Source organism: Pseudopodoces humilis, chromosome 1, assembly GCF_049639895.1.
Source record: "Pseudopodoces humilis isolate 2021_Gansu_Grassland_sample_001 chromosome 1, ASM4963989v1, whole genome shotgun sequence".
Classification (NCBI taxonomy): domain Eukaryota; kingdom Metazoa; phylum Chordata; class Aves; order Passeriformes; family Paridae; genus Pseudopodoces; species Pseudopodoces humilis.
In genome coordinates this window covers 88,391,107-88,410,266 of record NC_142200.1, presented here as the reverse complement: position 1 = coordinate 88,410,266, position 19,160 = coordinate 88,391,107, and the positions used below count along the sequence as shown (strand labels likewise).

Genomic DNA, 19,160 nt, shown 5'->3' with positions numbered 1-19,160 from the left:
AATCCTGTATTACAACAAGAATGCTAAGGTAAAAAACCACAATCAAAGCACTGAAATACATAAAGAAAGAAATAGGTCAAATCCCTGTATCTTTTTAAACTACTCATAACATTCAATTTATGACCTTTTGATCTGTGGTGCTGAAGAACTGACCTGCAGGTCTTGATGACTCTCTGAAAACAACCACATAACACAAAAAGTTCATTCCTGAGCAATTTGCTGGTTTATTTTTTTAAATTCTTTGTAGGAAGGATCAGTCTTTGCAGATAAAATATTAGGCTGCTTCAGGAAAAATACAGACAATACAACTATATCAGAAATAAAAAAAGTTCAAAGAGCAACACAAATACTTACAAACCTGCAGATGTTTCCCAGTGACAAGAGTCTAAAAGTTTACAGCACTGTAATTTATAGAGAGGTGAGGAATATTTGAAGTAAGGGTATATTAAATGATAAATGAGCCAGGGAAGGTCAAACTGAGCATTAGTGAAATAGAAGACCAAACTGAAGCTTTGTTACTCTTCTTATGCCAAGCTGTAGGTCTTAGGAGTTGAACTTCTTACCCATCTTGTGTTATCAATTTATCTTAGCTCCCATTTCCTCCCTGCTTTCAGGCAGATGTTTAAAATATATGTGTTTGAGATTTAGCTTTCCCACCGCAAATGAATTCATTGATCAGTTCTGTTTGAGAAACACTTTTAAACACAATGAGATGTTCCTGGGCTTTTGTCCTGGAATACTGAATCTGCACGCTGGGAAATATCAGCACTTTCTTTACTAAGAACACACCCTAGGTAAGGACAAACAGATAACACTCCCGATGAAGATCAAATGTGACTTTCAGAACACCACCCAGCTAATTGCACTGCCTAAAGACTAAAAAATCCACAAAACAAAATACCATGGTCCACAGCTGGTTCTTGCAAAATTATCCGCTGAACTCCTTGTTATTCTCCCTCAAAAACACTTTGCAGGAGCCACTCTGAGACAGGATCCTGATGAATCACTCTGAATTTGTTTTAAAGAACTGAGGAAAGAGTTAAAAATAATTCTGGTTGCTTTAGAAACTGACATCCTTTGTTTTGCTTGAGATGAAATACCATTACATGCATGCAATACCCTTTAAATTTGCCACTGTTCCAACAATAACTAAAGCTATTCTAAGAAACTACCACCCAAAAGGAGATCACCAGAGAATTACAGTAAGTTTGCCACTGCAAAGCTGGAGTATACTTACAACATTACCAAAAATGCTCAGCCAAGCCTAGCTGGGAGTGACCTCAGTGTAACCACCAAAACACGACAATGACTGCTGCTCACCGACTCCATCATAACCACAGTGATCAAAAAGCAAGAGGAGCATTTCTACTTTCAACAGCAGCTTGCAGCTAAAGGTATTTTCAGCAAACTTGATACTCAACCCAAATAACTAAGATGACATTTATACACAAGAAAATTAAAATACTGCTAAACTTTAGTGATTAAGGTAAACCCATGTGGTTTTACCATGAATTTTTATGGTTGCATCTCACCCAAACTGCAAACTTTTAGACTGATGAATCCCCATTCTCTTGTTTGCTGATACAAATACTTCACTTCTAGTAAGAAGCACACCTGATCACTGACCCTTCTGTATTTCCTTTAAACAATGCAAACTTTTAAACTTGCAAGCTGTTTCAAGTTGGCACCACTTTATTTCAAACCATCTCAATTAATATAATTCAAGCATGGAAAAGAATTTTTGTTTTGCAATATTTTAGCTTTCACAAACCCGTTCCCAAGCCCATCCATGCTGAGTCATCTCCCGCACTCTCCCCTCCACCTGACAGCCGCCCGTGGCCCGCAAGAACACAAACCTCCTATTTTGACATCTGTCCCTCCCCAAAGGAACCTCAAAGGACCACTTTGAACCAACCCAGCAAAAACTTTTAAAACAATATTTGAAACATACTGGTGTTCCAGTAATAGCTATGCTTTTACAGTTTACAGTTTACAATGCTACATGTGACAATATATGTGACATGACTTCTAAGTCTTGATCTGTCTTAACATTTTGGAGATTGTTCTGACTAAAATGAAAAACATTGATAGGCAAAACAAAGCTCAATATTTTGCAAACTAATCTGCCATCTCTCCCTCTACATATGCCTATGAATGTACACATTTTTAAGAATGCATAATTAACTGTAAGAAAATAGTTCTCAGAAACCAGAAAGCTAAAGTATTTATATCAAAAGCTGAATCTTTCTCACTCGATCTGCACAAATAAACCCACTGAAGCTGCCAGCTTTGTCAAAGTGAGCAAGATTAGGTTCTAAACATAAATCAATTTAAGCAGTCAGAAACCTACAAGAAGTACTAAAATTGCTTTCAATTTCCTTGCAGATTTTTACAAAATAAAAGTCAGTCACATAGTCTCTGGAAACAAAGTATTTTCTAAGACAGCGTTGCTATCACATTTCCATTAGGGACATTAGTATTTTTAGATAGTATTGCAAGGGTGGTTTATGGATGGGGAGTGGGGAGGTGGTGAAAGGGGTTACTTATCTTACAACTGCAATGTCATTTAAAATCTCAAGTAGCCATCCACACTGGTCACTCAGATTTACATTGCTCTGATTTAGTTTAATTTTGTGGGCGTTGGTTTTTTTTGGGTTTCTTGGTTTGGTTTTTTTTGTTGCTTTTTTGTCGGGGTTTTTTTTTGGGGGGGTGGTGGTTCTGGTTCCTCCTTTTTGCTTCCAAATTTTGCTATGTATTTATAACCACAGGAGTCAGTAAAGTGACTTGATTTGTGAGAGGCACTACAATCAGACAGATCTAAGATAAAAATAAAACTCATTATCTATAAGGTTGCTCTTGAAAGTCAACTATCACACTGGCATCACAAGAAATTAATTCATCAGTATATTTTTGACAAGCACAGTTTTTTTCTCCGAAAGGTCATTTTTCTAAATTAAGCAAAGTATTAAATATCTTTGCTGTTCTGTCACACATCTCAAACTTAACTCCTGAAATGTTTTCACAGTAAAATCAAATTACATTTTAAATAAACATATGAAATAAAGTTTTACATGCATTTAAATTTGACATTTGTACCCTAAGCAATGTAAGCAAACACTAAGGCCTGTTTGTATGTTTTATAAACTACATTAATGGAAAATGTGCTTATTTGGTAAATATAGTATAGCCTAGTTTTGTCCAGAAAGTGTCCCTGTTTTAGAACTCCCCTAAATGCACACTGTTAAGCATGAGAGGTGGATCTGGAAATTACTACTGTTCATATCACAGTTTGCTAGTGAAGGATTAGGACCATATTTACTGAGCATGTGCCAGAATCATCAAATAGTTTCAGCTGGAAGGGACCTTCAAAGGTCATCTAATCCAAACCCCTGCAATGAGCAGGGACATCTTAACCAGATCAGCTTGCTCAGAGCCCCATCCAACTTGATCTCGACTGTTTCCAGGGATGGGGCATCTAACACCTCTCTGGGTAACCTGTTTGTGTCTCACCACCCTCACAGTAAAGAATTTCTTCCTTATATCTGACCTAAATCCACCCTCTTTCAGTTTAAAGTCATTGCCCCTTGTCCTATCACTAATGCCCTTGTATAAAGTCCCTCCCCATCTGTGTGGGCTCTCCTTACTCAATTAGGGAACCCAGACCGATACCCTGAACACCGTGCCCTGTTGCATGCCACCTCTACATCCTCCCATATTTTTCCCCTCTCTCATCAAACAGCGCTGGAATGGAATCCACCACAGCTGCTGCCCAGGATTTTGCTTCTGACTTCCACCCTGCCTCCCGGAGGTGCTTTGCTGGGTTATTTCAACCAGCAGGGGCAAAGCCTTGTGATGAACTATGGAAAATACCCACCTCTCCCCTTCCGCGTTAGGAAAGGAAACCTACCCGCAACACCGACAAGAAAAAGCAGCTCCGCAGGATAAAAAACGGGAATCCTCTGGTGCCAAGCACACATGCCAAAGACAACTTCTCTTTGTGAATAAATACAGCACAAAGAACAAAGGTTCTCCTCCCCTTTTGCACCGACTGGAGTTCCTCTGCGATGAGTGGATTTTCTGCAGCGCCTGCCTTCCTGGCAGGCGAGGGTTACAGGAGTGTCTTCACTTATGTAAGTGCGTTTCTTGAGTACACAATTACCCAACACACCCAAGGCACTCCAAGGCTTCTCTCTCTCTCTCTCTCTTTTTTTTTTTTTTTTTTTTTTTTTTTAAGAAAAATCAGTTCCCTTCCAGCTGTAACATTTTTGGTTTTTTTCAAATCCAGGTCTGTAAGCAAAGCCACAGATGCGCTCTGAATGTGGTACAGTGAGACCCTTAGTATCCCAGTAAAAGAGACATTAATTTCTTGGCAGCACAACTTTCTCCCTATGTACTGGAACGTAGGCTGAGCTCCAGACTTGTAAGAGACCTCGACATTCACAAGAACCTCCTCCATTTTCACCTGTGCACCTTTTTTCCTCCCACAGAAGGTCATCAAGTATCTGCTGAACATTCCTTCCAAAACCACAGAAGACACCTACGCCAGCAAGCCCCACCACCAGGAAAAAACACCCCTTCTGCTGTCTCACAGCACAAAATACTTGACTGTGTTCTTCCTAAATTAAACACTTCAACTCATTTTGAAAGAGAAAGAGCAGGATATGAACAAATAAGGGAGTACTTGCCCAGGAAAAGGCAATGAGGCCTTCTGTAGGGAGATATCTGCAACTGTTCCACTGCAATAACATGTAGAAAATCTAACTCTGCATTTGAAAGGCCACCAGTGAAATCAAATATAGATCTGTCAGGCAGCACTGCGTAGACCACAAGAGCCTTATTACCAGTATCCATACCTACCACAGTTTCTTTAAAATACATTCTCCCTCCTGAACAAGTCTTCAGCTGAAGACCATTCAAAAACCATGGCAAGCTTCCCTTTGGGCACACATTCAGGAAAAGACACAGCAGGAACATTCTGTGTAGGTACCAGTCACATCCATCATCACTAGGTCTGTGCCAGGCAGAATGCGACAGAAATCTCTGATCACATGTTGGTAGAAATAGACCTTTTTTACTGACAACCTGAATAGCTGGAAGCATAAAGGAATCCAGATCCTTCCAATGCTGATGTAAGATTTTAATCACACATGTAAGGTTTTTAATCACACAGGTCTGAAGGAGACACAGGGAAATCACTGGTATCCATATCAAAGTCTGCTAGTGAAGGATTAGGACCATATTTACTGAGCAGTGTGCCCAACACGTATGAAAGGGAAAAAATACTTAGTCCCTTTCTCCCAAGAAGTTTAACTTATCCATACTCTTAAACACTGTTTCTGTTTCACAAGCATTATAGATCCCCAAAACCTGTATCTCTGCTCAAGGCCCTACACATCCTGACAAAGTCGCTGCGTCTGTTCATTGTTTCCCCCAAACATTATTTTTAATCATTTTATCGAAAGCAAAACAGTGGAACTCCACAACTATACCAGGTTTGGAGGTACTGTAGAATTTGCTTGCTTCATTGCTATGTTACACCTGATGACAGATCATGAGGCCTGGAAGAATACCTTAGGAGAAAGGAAGATGTGAAACATACCCAACCTGCAGCCTGCTCTTTGCCATGCTCCCACAGTGACCCAGGGCTTTGGGAGAGCGCCTTAGTCAGGCAAGCTCCCTGAGGTGGTCCTCAGGGCTGCTGGTGATGCCTGGGCAGCTGCACATCATCACCAGAACTGCTGCAGAGATGAAAGCAGAGATGGGCATTCCCATATCTGGCCACCACCTCGGCTACAGGAAGGGTCAGAAAGATTTTTCTAGACCCCCAAGATACTGACAGAGCCATGAATGCATCAAGTTGAAAGGACGTTGACAAATATTTGTCCTTGTCATTATCTGAAGTAGGAGAAAAAGGTTAAGCTGTCTGAGAGAAATTAAATGTTTTAATAGAGACTAGGACAAATATGAAGCTGTCAGGATGTAAAAAGGCAACCTCCATAAAACTAGTCATGTTTTAATCTATGCAACCAATAAAGATACAGTAAAAATAACCATGCTACACTCTGCTTGAATGCTGTTGACATTAGATCTATGGGAGAGAAAATAAAAAGTAAATAACCAATCAGTCTGCTGTTATACTGCTGATTGCTGAAGATACATAGCAGGAAATGATACCTTCTGTCTCATACAGTTCAACAAGACTTAGAGCAAACCAAAATTTTATTTGTAATATTTCATTTCTAGCTCAGATTTGAGGTGGCTGGCCATGTTAATTTACAAATTTTTGCTTTCTATCACATCTAATTTGTATTTAAGAAGTAAAATTTGAAAACAAACAATGCAACATTAAAGCTTCCTCAAGGCATACTGCCAAGGAAAACCTGAAGGCTGCACTAAACCACACTAGCAAACAAATATTGGGAATACCTTGTACAGGCAAATAAGAAACTCTGTGCTGTATTAGCAAAGGGGCTTTAAGTATTATATTGCAAATCCTGCGTAAAAAGAATATCAATCCATACGCTCTCATCTAAAATTCCCCCTATAAAAACTAGGTTTTAAGAAAACAGGTTGGCAATAAATGCCAACTGAAGACTAAAATGCATTATATGGCAAATCATCCTGACATTTTTCCCCAAAACAAGTAATGTACATCCATAAAATCAGAGCAAAATAAATTGAAACACATTGTGGTTGGGAAATGCACTGTTAAGGCACATGGAGACTTCCTAAATTCAGAGTCAATACTGGGACCCTTATTAAGATATTCCAGCATTTTGAAATACTAAATTCAATTTTCTTTAATGATGTACTGGCCATTTCTCCCCTTCTAATATTACCAAAGGACACATTGTTTGGCTGCAGTGTATGGTGGCTGACACTTATCTTTTCCTAAAACTGTAAGCTCCCATGGAGATGACAAAAAGATGCTGTCAGAGAGAATCTGACCAATAAAAAAAAAAAAAAAAAAAGAATCTTACACAAAATTCACTACTAAAATCTAAGGTATTTGTGGAAAAGATGAGCTTCAGTAAATTTTACACTACAAAATATTTTCTGGAATGAACAGTTCATCTTTCCTAAAAAAGAATACAACAAAAAGACTCAAAAAACATTTGTCCAAAACTTTCTTTTTTTATTAATTTAAACTAGAAGCCATGCAGACTTTGAAAATGCAAATTCAGTAAAAAGTCTTTAAAATTTATAACAATGAATCCCTCATTTAATGCACATAATTTCAGGAAAACTATAGAAATATGACAAGTTTTGAGTTTTCTAGCATTTTAGTTTTTGTTGGTTTTCTTCCAGTAAATACAAGTTACAAAGTAAAACAAAGTCACATTTCTAAATTTCAACATTGTCCTATGAACCTATGAACATCATAGCCATTCTAAGTAACATTTATGGATGTCAAAATGCAGGGCTTTTACTCTGTTATCTATCCACTTGTCCCTTGCGGCAGTGTGCAGGCACACACAGGTGAATATCTCACAGAAGAAGTTAGATGGAGCTGAAATGTCTTCCCCAAACCCATGCTCCAGTCTCAGGTGAGCTTTTGACTCTTCACCAAAATTCAGACAGTGCTCAGGCTGACTATCAAGTTCCCAAGGATTTTAAGAGAAGCAGAAATTCATCTTTCAATTTTATTAGGAAACCAAAACTTCCTGGCACAACCCCACAACATCCACCTATATGTGGGAACTCCCTTGTTATTACTTCCATTCCCCTGTGGCAAGAGACTGCAAACCAGCCAAATCACACACAAAGGTTCACTTCTCCACCGCACCTGTGGAATCCCAGGGTGTAGATGAAAGTGAGGACTTACTGCCCTGGAAAATGTCCAGGCAGAGAGCAGTAAAAACAGCAGGCAGCAAGTCACCTACCAGAAGATCAAAATTCCCTCTTTTAAGGCAAGAGGGAAAAGGGAAGGGGATTCTTGTTTTTTACCACATAGCTCAGTGATGGGAAGGCAGAAGAGAATGTGTGGGATGATGATGGAGAGGTGAGAGAATTTCTTAGTGAGGGGAAGTCTGGTCTCTGAGTTTAGGAACTTGACATGGGAGATGTGAATTTGGTACCAATGCCCAACACAACCTTCCTGTGTACTTTTTATCTCCAGTCCATAAAACAACATTTCCATGCTCCAAGAATTCATTGGGAAGATAATTATATTCCTAAGGAACACAGTGACTGTACACATGAAGTCTTACAGAGATATTTAGACACTTAATTGCAAATGACTTACATAGAGATACTCTAGAGTTAACCCCTTGCCTGCCCTCCTGAGCACATCTTCTCATTTACCAGTGCCCTTTCCAATGACACACAAAAGTTTAAAGGCAGCTTTTTTTGCTATTTATAGAATCATGTTCCAATCATCTCATTCCAATGCCCCTGCCATGGGCAGGGACATCTTTCCACTAGACCAGGCTCCTCAAAGCCTCATCCAACCTGGCCTTGAGCACTTCTAGAGATGGGGCATCCACGGCTTCTCCGGGCAACCTGTGCCAGTGTCTCATCATATATTGTTACTGTATCCAAGGGTGACCACAAACTCCTCCTGCCCTTACACATTCTGACAGGTAATACTAACTAGTGAGACCAGAGACTTCCAAAACAGCTAATGAGTCAAAGTGCCAAACCACAGTTCTCTTACCAGCCTGAAAACAGCCTGGTCTTCTGAAAATCAGACCCTATTAGATTGTATCAAAATGGGCCCACACAAAGCTACTGCTAAAACCCTTTTGCAAAAACACAACTGGCTTTTGTAAGTGTCTCCTAAATACAGTGTAAACCAATTATTGTAGAGACAACGCAAAATTGGGGTACTTAGAAAGTAGCCTCTTCTTCCAGCTTGGAGTAATTAATTTCAAAATCAACAATCTTCATAATATAGTTGAGAATTTTCAAAAGGCCGTTGTGATGGGTTTTAACTAATTCATTTTCCCACAGAAACTGGTAATCTCCTGCCAATTAAAACAGCATTCATCTAACTCAACTCTCAGGTGCTCCCGACAATCATAACTCCTAGGTGAGGTAACAACCCATTTCAATCTTTCAGAAAATGATCTATAAAGATAAAACTTATTATTAAGTCATAAAGCCCTGATACTTATCTTGCAGTGATGATAAAGACATATAATAAAGCACGGATGTTCCACCAGAAGGAATACTGCATTCAGTGTGAAGTGGTTTACAGCCATACGCTTTATAATATACAAAACCCAAACAAGACCAAAACAGTATCGTGAACCTGTAGAGAGTCTCAAATGGACACTTAGACCACACCAAAAGAAAACCATGTGGTTCTTTAAAGACAGCTCTGCCTCCCACCTGACACTTCATCTCGGGCTGAGCTAGCTTCATTAAGATTCAAAAGCCTTATTCCTGTTTCTCAATCTCACTGTACTACCCATTTTCTGGACAAAAGACAACTTGAAAATGTTTAGGATCGCTTTTGCTAAAACATACTACAAAAGCCACCAAATTTAATATCACAAAAACCTTGCAAATATAGGAAGATTTATGCTTGGTGTTCTTCTGAAATCTCCCTCTAAATAAATTCCACGGTTGAGCTATAGGCATCTCCTAAATATCTTTTCACAACGTAAGCAGGAGTGGGTGAAGCAACATGAACAGCTGATCCTCTAGTATGTGCTGTGTCCTGTCATCTATCATCTCCAGGGCCATCAGCATTGCTGGGGTTTGTAATCAAATCATGGTTCATAACAGACAAACGAGCAAAAATTCTTCTTAATTTACAATGTCATTAATTCCATTAAAACTGTATTGACTGTAGTAAGCGTTTGTCATTTTTAAGCAATGCACAAACATGTAACTCCCTGTGACAAGCACACATATACCAAAATAAAGATACAGAGATGGACTAGTTCCATGTCAGAGAAGTGAAAATACCTGACTTACCTACACAACACTGATTAACACAAGTCATAAATCCAGGGAATTTCAGAAAAGCTTCAGAAGTGAAACAGATGACATAGCACATTTCACTTCCTTCAAAGAGGAATTACTTACTGAAACCCTACACTGCCAAAGGTAGCAGCGAAACCAGCAGCAATTAATGCTCTCAGCTGCATTTGCCCAACCTATCAAAAATAATTTTATGGCCAGGCTTCATCCATCTTTATTTTTAACTTTGCCAAGGTAACTGCAATTAACTTACCAATTTCAGGCTGAACTACTTTGGGGTCAGGGGAGATGGGAGGAAAAGAAAGGCTAATGCCAAGTCATATGTTTCCCTCAGACAACTAAATAAATAACTGCTGGTGATGCAGAACAACACTGCATTTAAAATAAACAGGAGTCAAACCCTATAGCTGAAACAACCAAAACATGAAGTTATTTTAAACGTGAAGTTATAGTCTATCTCTTAGAAAGTAGTTCATAGTTGTATGAACAGTCATATGCAAAAAACAGCTGAACTACGCATAAAACACCTTCCTGTACTCTTTTACTTCTAGAAATGCAACAGAAGAAGATTTTTTTTCCCATATCCTGAAAAGTCAAGGTGTAAGCTAGTTTGGGGGAAACTGAAGATGTCTAAGTACAAGCAAAGTTGTCATACCCAAACACTTTCAGTTCTCTGAGCAAACAACAATTGTTCATGCCCAGAGAGCACAAAGCCAATTTTGCCAATGTTGCTGCAACAGGTACCAGGCCTGCTTTGCCAAATAAACACCCCAGCAGCAAAACTATCTAGCAAATTCCCCATGGGAAGTTTCAAAACCAGAAGGCTCCAGAAATGGCTGCAGGTGTATCTTCCACCCTCCAGGCATGCCTGCTTCCTAGCCAGGGAGCTCAGAAACTGATTCTCAGCTCCTGCACCACCTGGAGCAGGCTGAACTGCTGCATAACCCTGCTGCAGTAAATCCCAGCTTCTGGCTCCCCATGCCACCCCTGTGCTCCCACAGTTCAGTACAGCTCTAAGGTTTGGCTTTTTGAGATGGCAGCTCTGACTTCTACTTATTTAGAATATCAGCATGCGTGCACACAGGTAGCAGGCAGGCTTTGCTAACTAAAGCAGTGATGCCCTACTCAAGTGTCTTCATACAATAAATGCTCAGCTTCTGGAAAACTGGTTTGGTTGAGATTTTGTTGATTTCCAAGTAAAACTGGGAAGTAAAGGCCTTGTGAGAGTTGTAAAACCCAGTGGTAAAGCTACGCTACAGCCTTGCCTATTTATACAGCAGTGTCCTCACATCAACACTTGAGAGTTCTCATAGTCCATTTCTGTTTTTTTCATAGAAATAATATCTGCAAAAGTGCAATGCCTTTTCCTCTATAATGGCCTTGAAGCTAATAACTATTTTAAAGCAATTCCAGTACAGTCGGAAGCTGTTATTGGCTGTTTATGTAACAGTGAATTAACCCCCACTGACACCTTTCAGGAATTCAGAACCATGGTGCACAAAATGTACTTTGTGAGAGCTTGTTAATATATGGTAAGTGCAAAAGCCATCTCAATTCAGAAGACTGGCTTTCAAAGCAAACATGCTTAACCTGCAGTTTCAGTCATGGAAGAAATTACTCAATTAATTGCAGGCAACAAAAACAACAGGGTTATAACTAATGTACAGTATATGCTCTGTGGGTGTAACGCAAGCTCATTTCCCAGTAGTATTCTCGCTTACATTTCTTACCCCACTGCTCTAAAACTATTTAGGAATGTTAAATTCACTTAAGACTTTTTCCCCACACACATCTGTTTTCTGGCAATGAATATTATTATTAACACAGGTAGGGGCTGCTCTCTTAAGAAACATGTTTTCAACACAGTAAATTTGGAGACCAGTATTTTTCATACTCAATTCTAGACCAGACATCATCTTTTCCAAACTTAAAATCACACATCAGAATTTATAAAGTTTTTGCCTGCGCTAATGACATCCTTGCAGCGACAAAGAAGAGACTACAGCAAAAGGGTTCAACAAATTCTCACCTGCTTCTAGGAATTCTAGCAGGCAAAGAGCAGCAAGAAGATCAAAAGCACAAGAAGACCCCACTAGAGTTGACTGCTCCCATTCTGACACTGAGGAAGAGACGGTGTAAAATACTAATAATGATTAAAGACAACGGAAAGGAAACTTACCCAAGCAGACACTGATGCCTTCTCCCGTCATTCCTTCCCTTCATGTAAAAGACATCTGTCAATGATTTGATCTAGGCTCGGAATCAGCATAGGGATGGTACTTGGACTCACTGCTTAAGAGATTCTCAGGGTGTGTTTATGTGCACATCTTACGATTAAAACGCTGACAACTAAAGGCGGTAATAAAATACGCAGATGAAGATTAAAAGAACCCCCTTCCAGCACCTGTCAGGCGGTTCTCAGCAGGCACTAGGAATGTTCACAAAGAAGGATGCCTCCCGTTTCCATCGAGGGCAATTCCTCAAACACACCTCCCTCAAGCCTTGCGGTATTTTTCTCATCCTGGACACCATGCGAACGCATCTAATCCTCTTACCCCGAGAGCCACCCCCTCCCGCCTCCCTCCCAGCTTTATTTTATTTAAAACGATGCCTGCAACAGCCCGGAGCTGCCCGCCGGGTCACCCCCCCCGGGACACCTGGGCGACCCTGCCACATCACGTTAGGCGCCGCGGAGTGACGGGTTAAGACGTAATCTGTCCCTCTCCCCCGGTTTACGGATCCCAGGGATCCTCCCCCGCTATCTCGCCATGGCAACGGCACCAGCGGGCGGGCGGGCGGCGGGGCCCCGCTTACGCAAGAGGCGCAGCAGCGGCAGCAGCCCGGGCCCTTCGCACGGCCCCGGCCTGCGGGCTCCTGCCGCCTCTGGGCGTGCTCGGCTCGGCCTTCTCCCCGCCTTTTCCTTCCTTTCCTTTCCTTCCCACCCCCACCCCTTTCCCCCCCCCCCCCCCCCTTCCTTTTTCTCTCTTCTTTTTCCTCCTTTTTCCCCGTGATAGTTTTTCTTTCTCCCCTTTTCCCCATATTTACTCTTTTCTTTCCCCCTTTCTTCTTCCCATTTTCCGCCCTTATTTTGTTTTCCCCTCTTTCGTCTTGTTTCCTCTTTTCCCCACTCCCTTTCCCCCCCCCATATCTTTGTAGGGTTGGTTGGGTTCTTTTTTCCTCTCCTGGTTTGTTGGTTTGGTGTTTATTTTCCTTGCATTTCCGACAGCCACCCAAGAACCAGCTGGTAGAGATTTAACCCGCTCCAATCCCATCTCCCACCATGGAAAACTGACCACAGCCAAGCCGCTGGACAAGCCGCCAGTTCCCATTCCTACTCCCCGGGAACAGGCGCAGCAGAAAGGGGTTGCGCCTTTGAGTTCTTCAAATTAATAACCCTGGGAAGGGAAGGGCAGAGAGCCGGCAGATGAAAGGCAAGGTGCGGACTTTGATCGTGCAATCGGAGCCACGCGGGCAGGCTCCCGAACCATGTGGAGCACCACCGAAGGTCAGCCTGGGCTGATCAGATTGCAGCAGGAGAGCCATAGAAAGCAGGGCAAACGGAGGTGGAAAAATCTATACACATCTGCCAAGAGATGAAAGTTTGCCTCTGATGCTGGGATTTATGAATAAGGTAAATGAAGCCGTAATCTAACACTTGAGAAGATGCTTAGGTCTTCCTTCAGGAAAACACTTAAGTATGTGCTTAAACCCATTACTAATTCAGGGCAGCCCATAAGCGTTTGCTGAAGGTTAAGCACAACCTTCTTACAGGGAGCCCTTAAGTACTGTGCTGATTAAGGTGAGCTTTTTCCCTTCTCAATCTGAGCCACCGTGAACCACAAAATGAATTGCCCTCATTATATTTTAATATTGCCTCTGTCCTCTTTCAAATTAAACCAGGGAATGCAAACAGAAAGTAAGTCTTATTTTACACTAAGGCGATAAAGCCCAACATTACGTTCTGTCGTGTTTTTTTTTTTTTTTTAAGATCCGCTGGCTGCACAACACCATGCATCCCTGTGAATGAACACCTTTCATGAGGAAGAAAGAGCACATGGAAAAGTGATTGCTCTGCTACTTCTGAACTCTGGAATACTCTTGATGTGCTGTTACAAGCCAGAAAAGATCACACAGAGCACTGCATACGAACATACACAGGCTTTATCCAGTGATCTCTTTTGAAGCAAACCTGAAAAAGGCTGTAGATGGTGTACACATTACAGCTATTAAAGGTCATGGATAAGACAGCTATTTATTAGTTCAAGTAAGGTCAGTGTTACATCCACAGGCAGAGAGCTCTGCCTGTTGCACAAGTGACACTGTCTGCCCTTAATGTCCCGAGAAACTTTTGACAAGCTAAGCATATGTAACAAGCCACAAACCTTACATACAACTGCTGCAGTTCATTAATGTTCAACAGGAAGGTATCATACCTGAAATGGGTTCCATTTCTGTATCACAGTGCATTTCCTCTCCTCCAAGCTCTCCACTGGTGATTGCTCACAAAGAAATTGTATCCCCTGATGGAGAAGGAAAGCTCACTAACTAGTGAATTGGTGGCTGTGGCTCTTCCCAAGAACCATTCTCCTTTGCTGCTATTTAGGAATATTCTACCCAACATACTAAACTATTGGTTCATTTACTTTCTTTATACACACAGAAAATGGGACCTTGGAAAACAATTTGTGCCAGTTTTAGACTTCTACTGGAGCTAAAATCAGGGTCTTGGTTGAATTCCAAACCCAGTTTTTGGAGGAAAACTGTTATATAACTCTTTCCCTTTCTGGGAGACAACCTTGGTAGAAGAGCTTGTGAGAAGCAGTCAAATCTCTTGCAGGTCTTGAGACAGATGGCAAAGTAGGAGGGCAGAAGGTTACCTTAAGGTCAGGGTGTTTCCCATCCTTATGAGGTATATCCAAATGCTACAGGCAGGCAGGAACACTTCTGCTACGTTCACCTCCAAGAAACATCTTCTCACTTGAAGTAATTTGCCCTGCTAAATCCTGAGCTACAGGCAGTATCTTCGTCTTGGAAACTTTGTTATTATAAACAAAGAAGGGCAAAGAAATGAAGAACAATCTTAAATGCCTGTCCCTAAATATCCAATCTACCTTTCAAGAACTAAAGATCTCACTATACTTGGCATGGAAGCTGGACAAAAGAGATGAAGTTTGAAACCCAGATACTGCAACTCAGCCCTTCAAACAGGAAAGCAAACTCAAGAAGTAGTAGGTTGGATCTTAGAACCATTTAGTCATTTAGGTTAGAAATATCTCCAAGATCATCAAGTCCAACCACTAACACGGTGCTGACAAGTCCACCATTGAACTATGTCCCTAAGTACCATGTATACCCATCTTTTAAATACTTCCAGGGATGGTGACTCAACCACTTCCCTAGGCAGCCTGTTTGAATGCTGAAGAATCCCTTTGTTCTTTTATTCTAAATCAAATTGAATATAAATTTGTCAAAGAAACAATTAAGAGAAGGCCAGGATCATGCTGCAGAGAAGTCCTGAAAGTGTATTCAGCTGTCCATGAATAGTGAAATTACACATGAACTTTACGAAGTGACTCCTTGGAAGACTCCTGTAGGATTTCTCTTTAATTGTAAAAACAAAAAGGGGAAAAATTAGGTGTTAAGTCTTTCTCACTGTTTTCACAGCTTAAATACCTATGGGCACTAAATCAACACAAATACAATGATGAAATTAGTAAGTAAGCAACTACAACCTTCACTGCTGCACAAAGAAGCTTGAAACCAAAGGAAGATCAATATGAATAATTCCAACTCCAAATCTGTAAACCAAATGCAGAAGAAAATGTCTCCTTACAAGAGATCATATTGGGGCCGAAATGGCTTCAAGGCAAAGTGTAAATGAACCACTCTCCTCTGTGAAGGCTCAAAATTGGATGCTCAAGTTAACCACCCATGAGTTTTCCCACGAAAGCAGGAGCTTGAAGAGAGTGTTACTGCTGGCACCAGATTCCCTGCAATGACCTGGCAGCGTGTGATTTCCACATAAACTTCTCTCTCCTCCCCCAAAAACAAACACAAAATGAAGGATGCTAACTGTCAATGTCATTAGGCACTGGAGATAACTGCAGCTGTATCTCCCTACATTTACTTCCTTCTTGCAGGATTATTTTAACAGTCTATTAAATAAAGTTAACTAGCAATGAAACAAGAACTGATTACAAACATCTCAATTTTCTAAAGCTGAACTCCCACCCTCTATCACTGGAGTAAAAGTCCAAGTGATGAAATAAACCTTGAACTTTGTAGCTTTACTCATCATTTTTGGAAACAAATGAGCACCTTGTCCCAGACACCGCAATTCAGCAACTTCATCTGTATACGTGTCAGAAAGAGGGAGCAGAAAACTCCAGCCAGCCAGTATCCAAACAAGAGCATTCCCCTGATCAACGTCACTTACTGGAATTGCACTTGGAAAGGACACACACCAGTGCAGTTACTATCACACCACCATGACCCAGTTCCGGGAAGGAAGCTGTGCTCCCAACTCAGTGGTCTCAAAAAGTGGGCCACATGAGCAGCAACCAGTCATCCAGGTAAAAAAATGAGTGGGAGAATGAAAAGGAGGAGCTATTTACCACCAACAGGTTCAGCAAAACTCAACCTGCATCATCCTGCTAGCTCTCCCCCAAGCAAGTGAGCAGGAAAGATGACAAAAGAGGTTTGAACTGGAACTCACTGACAGAGGAATGAGGGGCTTGTAAGGACCGTAGCCTTCTCAGCTTCCAAAGTCCCCAAAGGAATAATAGGTATCCTGTGAATGTGTACTGGTTCTCTCTCTAATCTCAGCCACCTCAGTTGTTCCTGAACACTAAACTCTGTTTCATTGAAGAAAAAGGATAACAGAATCTCTGTCTTCCTGGTGTAGAACATTCAGCTGCCACAAAAGGCAACACTGCAGATACAGGAAAAGAAAACTATTTAAATAAGTATTTTTCCCATTTTTTGTCCAAGGTAATTCCAAATAATGAGCAAGGGGAGGGAAGTTCACTATGTTATCTGGGTTCATCCTAAATTGGATTGCAAGATATATTAGAAAAAGATAGCATTTAAATATGATTGAATAAAAATTCCTACCTGGGCTTGAAACTATCATAATTAGACTTTTCAATGTTTTTTTGTCCTGTTACACTCTGATTTAAACCAGGTATAATGCAATTTTGAATCATATTCAAACAAGGTACCTCAACCAATTTAAACTATATTTAGATCGCAGTATTTTTACTACTAAAGAAACCTAACAGAGGAACAACATACTTGGAACATCTGTCGCAGTGATTGAAAGAAGTCTATGACAGGAATAGCAAACAGTTATTTTCTTTCCTGAAATGATGTCAATCTGTTGAAGCAAAGTATCAGTGAAGTATATTGTTTCTAAGAGGTACCTCACTCTGGCCTGTCTTCTCCAAAACGAAGATGATTAAAATACCCCCTTGCTGCATAACCTTGTCTGCTTGCTTATTATAATCTGCTATCTCTGTATCAAGGGAAACACTCTTTCTAAGCTAGTAAGCATTTTACAGCATTACATGAAAAAAATAATTCATTTGTTCAAGTCTAAAAACCTCCACCTAATGAAATTCAAATTTTAACATGCATCAACTATTCTTTACATTTAGATAATCAACTGTATGAGTCAACACAATCCCTAAGTTACAGACCTCTTAGCAAGGCTGTCTGTCACACAGCATGTTCTGCAGCGATGATCAGAACCACACATTCTTTATGACCCAACTCTGCAGTTACTTCATGGAGGATGACGACAGAATGGCTCTCACTCTATGCTTCTGCTGGTTCTCAAGGATGGATTTCAATGTGGTGGTCCAAATCAAGGTTCCTTCCTACAAAAGACCCAAATCAAGGGTCTTGCCTGTCCAGACCACACAGAGGCAGAGAACGAAGGTGAAGGATCAGTCGCTGGGGGTAGTGATTTGACTCCCTCTGAGCACTATGTTATAGGAAATGGGGATGTCAAGCAGCGATGGAACGACTCACAGGATTCATTAAAAGTTCTTGGTGTATCACCATCATGGGTCCAACTGTTGGGCCTCAGCAAACAGTACCTCTTCTGACTGTCATCAGGCTGAGTTTCAGCCCCATTGCCCAGTGGCAGCTACATGCACTGCTCCCCCTGAGCTAGGATCTACTGGGGCCCTTAAATCAGATACAAAATACGTGATCAAGAGTGGCCAGTTACCCCACACCATCCATCTGACTGACACCATCGGCACACAGCTAGGGCAGGCACGTCTCTCTCTCTCATACAATAAGCCTTGAGGCTCAGCTGGAAGAAGACAGATCTGGTAGGCTGCCAACATGTGAGAGCATGGATGCCTTTAATAACCAACAACAGCACTGCATGACATGAGGCAATGCAGCCTGTCATGGGCCCAAGGCGGCTGTGTTCACATGGCTAGGTGTTTCCCTTGTGTTGGTGCTAAACTTGGTTCAGGAGAGACAACCAACACCATTACTGGTGTTCTCAGACCAGCCTGGGAAAAAGCTTCTCATCAGGTCACAGCCCTGCCATGAGGCTGCTGGGCATGGCAGCACAGCCACTGCTGAGAACATCAGTGGTTTTCTATTAAAAAAAAAAAAAAAAAGAAACAAAAGTGACATAGTTTAGGAAATATTGTGATAGGAATTAAGATGGGGACTTCAAAAAAGCAGCCAAACAGTTTCTGAACAGTGCACATGGATGTGAAAGCTTACAGAGAGAAACTTAAGTATCAAATAGCTAAGACAGAACCAAGTATCAGCACTCAGGAAGAAATTACTGAAAATTACTGTAAGAAGGATGTGAAATGCCAAAGGCTGCTGATTATTTGAAGAAAAAGAAATCAAGCAAGGACAGGGATACTTACATATTCAGTGGAATAGTTTAAAATCCTATTTAATTTTCTTATGTAAATATTCCTGTTAACATATATTGTTTGAAAAAGATTCGTAAGACATTTATATTAAAAATAGACTTGAAAGCAGAATTTATCCCTCTGTGTAGTGTTTTCTTGTAGCTATTGGACTGTTTACTTCAAAAGGGACTGCTACAAAGGAATCATTGTAAACTTTCAACTTAACTTTCAGCATCAAAAGTATTTTGTGTTCCAATTAAAAAAAAAAACAAAACACAATTCAGCCACACTTGAGAGCTCGTGTTGGGCTCCTCTACAAAAAATTCAGGAAAAGTTGGTGGC

The 19,160-nt window shown here is 40.9% G+C and overlaps 1 protein-coding gene across 10 annotated transcripts in view; it reads right to left on the bottom strand.

The window, feature by feature from the left end:
* The window catches only part of HIVEP1 (HIVEP zinc finger 1), a 127,728-nt gene that overhangs the window by 74,013 nt on the left and 34,555 nt on the right, over window positions 1–19,160 (bottom strand). The window contains exon 1 of one of the 10 annotated variants that reach the window (XM_014254541.2): window positions 12,110–12,449. The exons of 8 other annotated variants lie outside the window; for them this stretch is intronic. In XM_014254541.2, coding sequence (XP_014110016.2) covers window positions 12,110–12,140 — 31 coding nt within the window. In that variant the 5' untranslated portion in view covers window positions 12,141–12,449. Of the gene's footprint in view, window positions 1–3,907; window positions 3,978–12,109; window positions 12,450–19,160 lie in introns of those variants that run through there. One more of the 10 variants, XM_088066127.1, reaches the window with a different exon arrangement.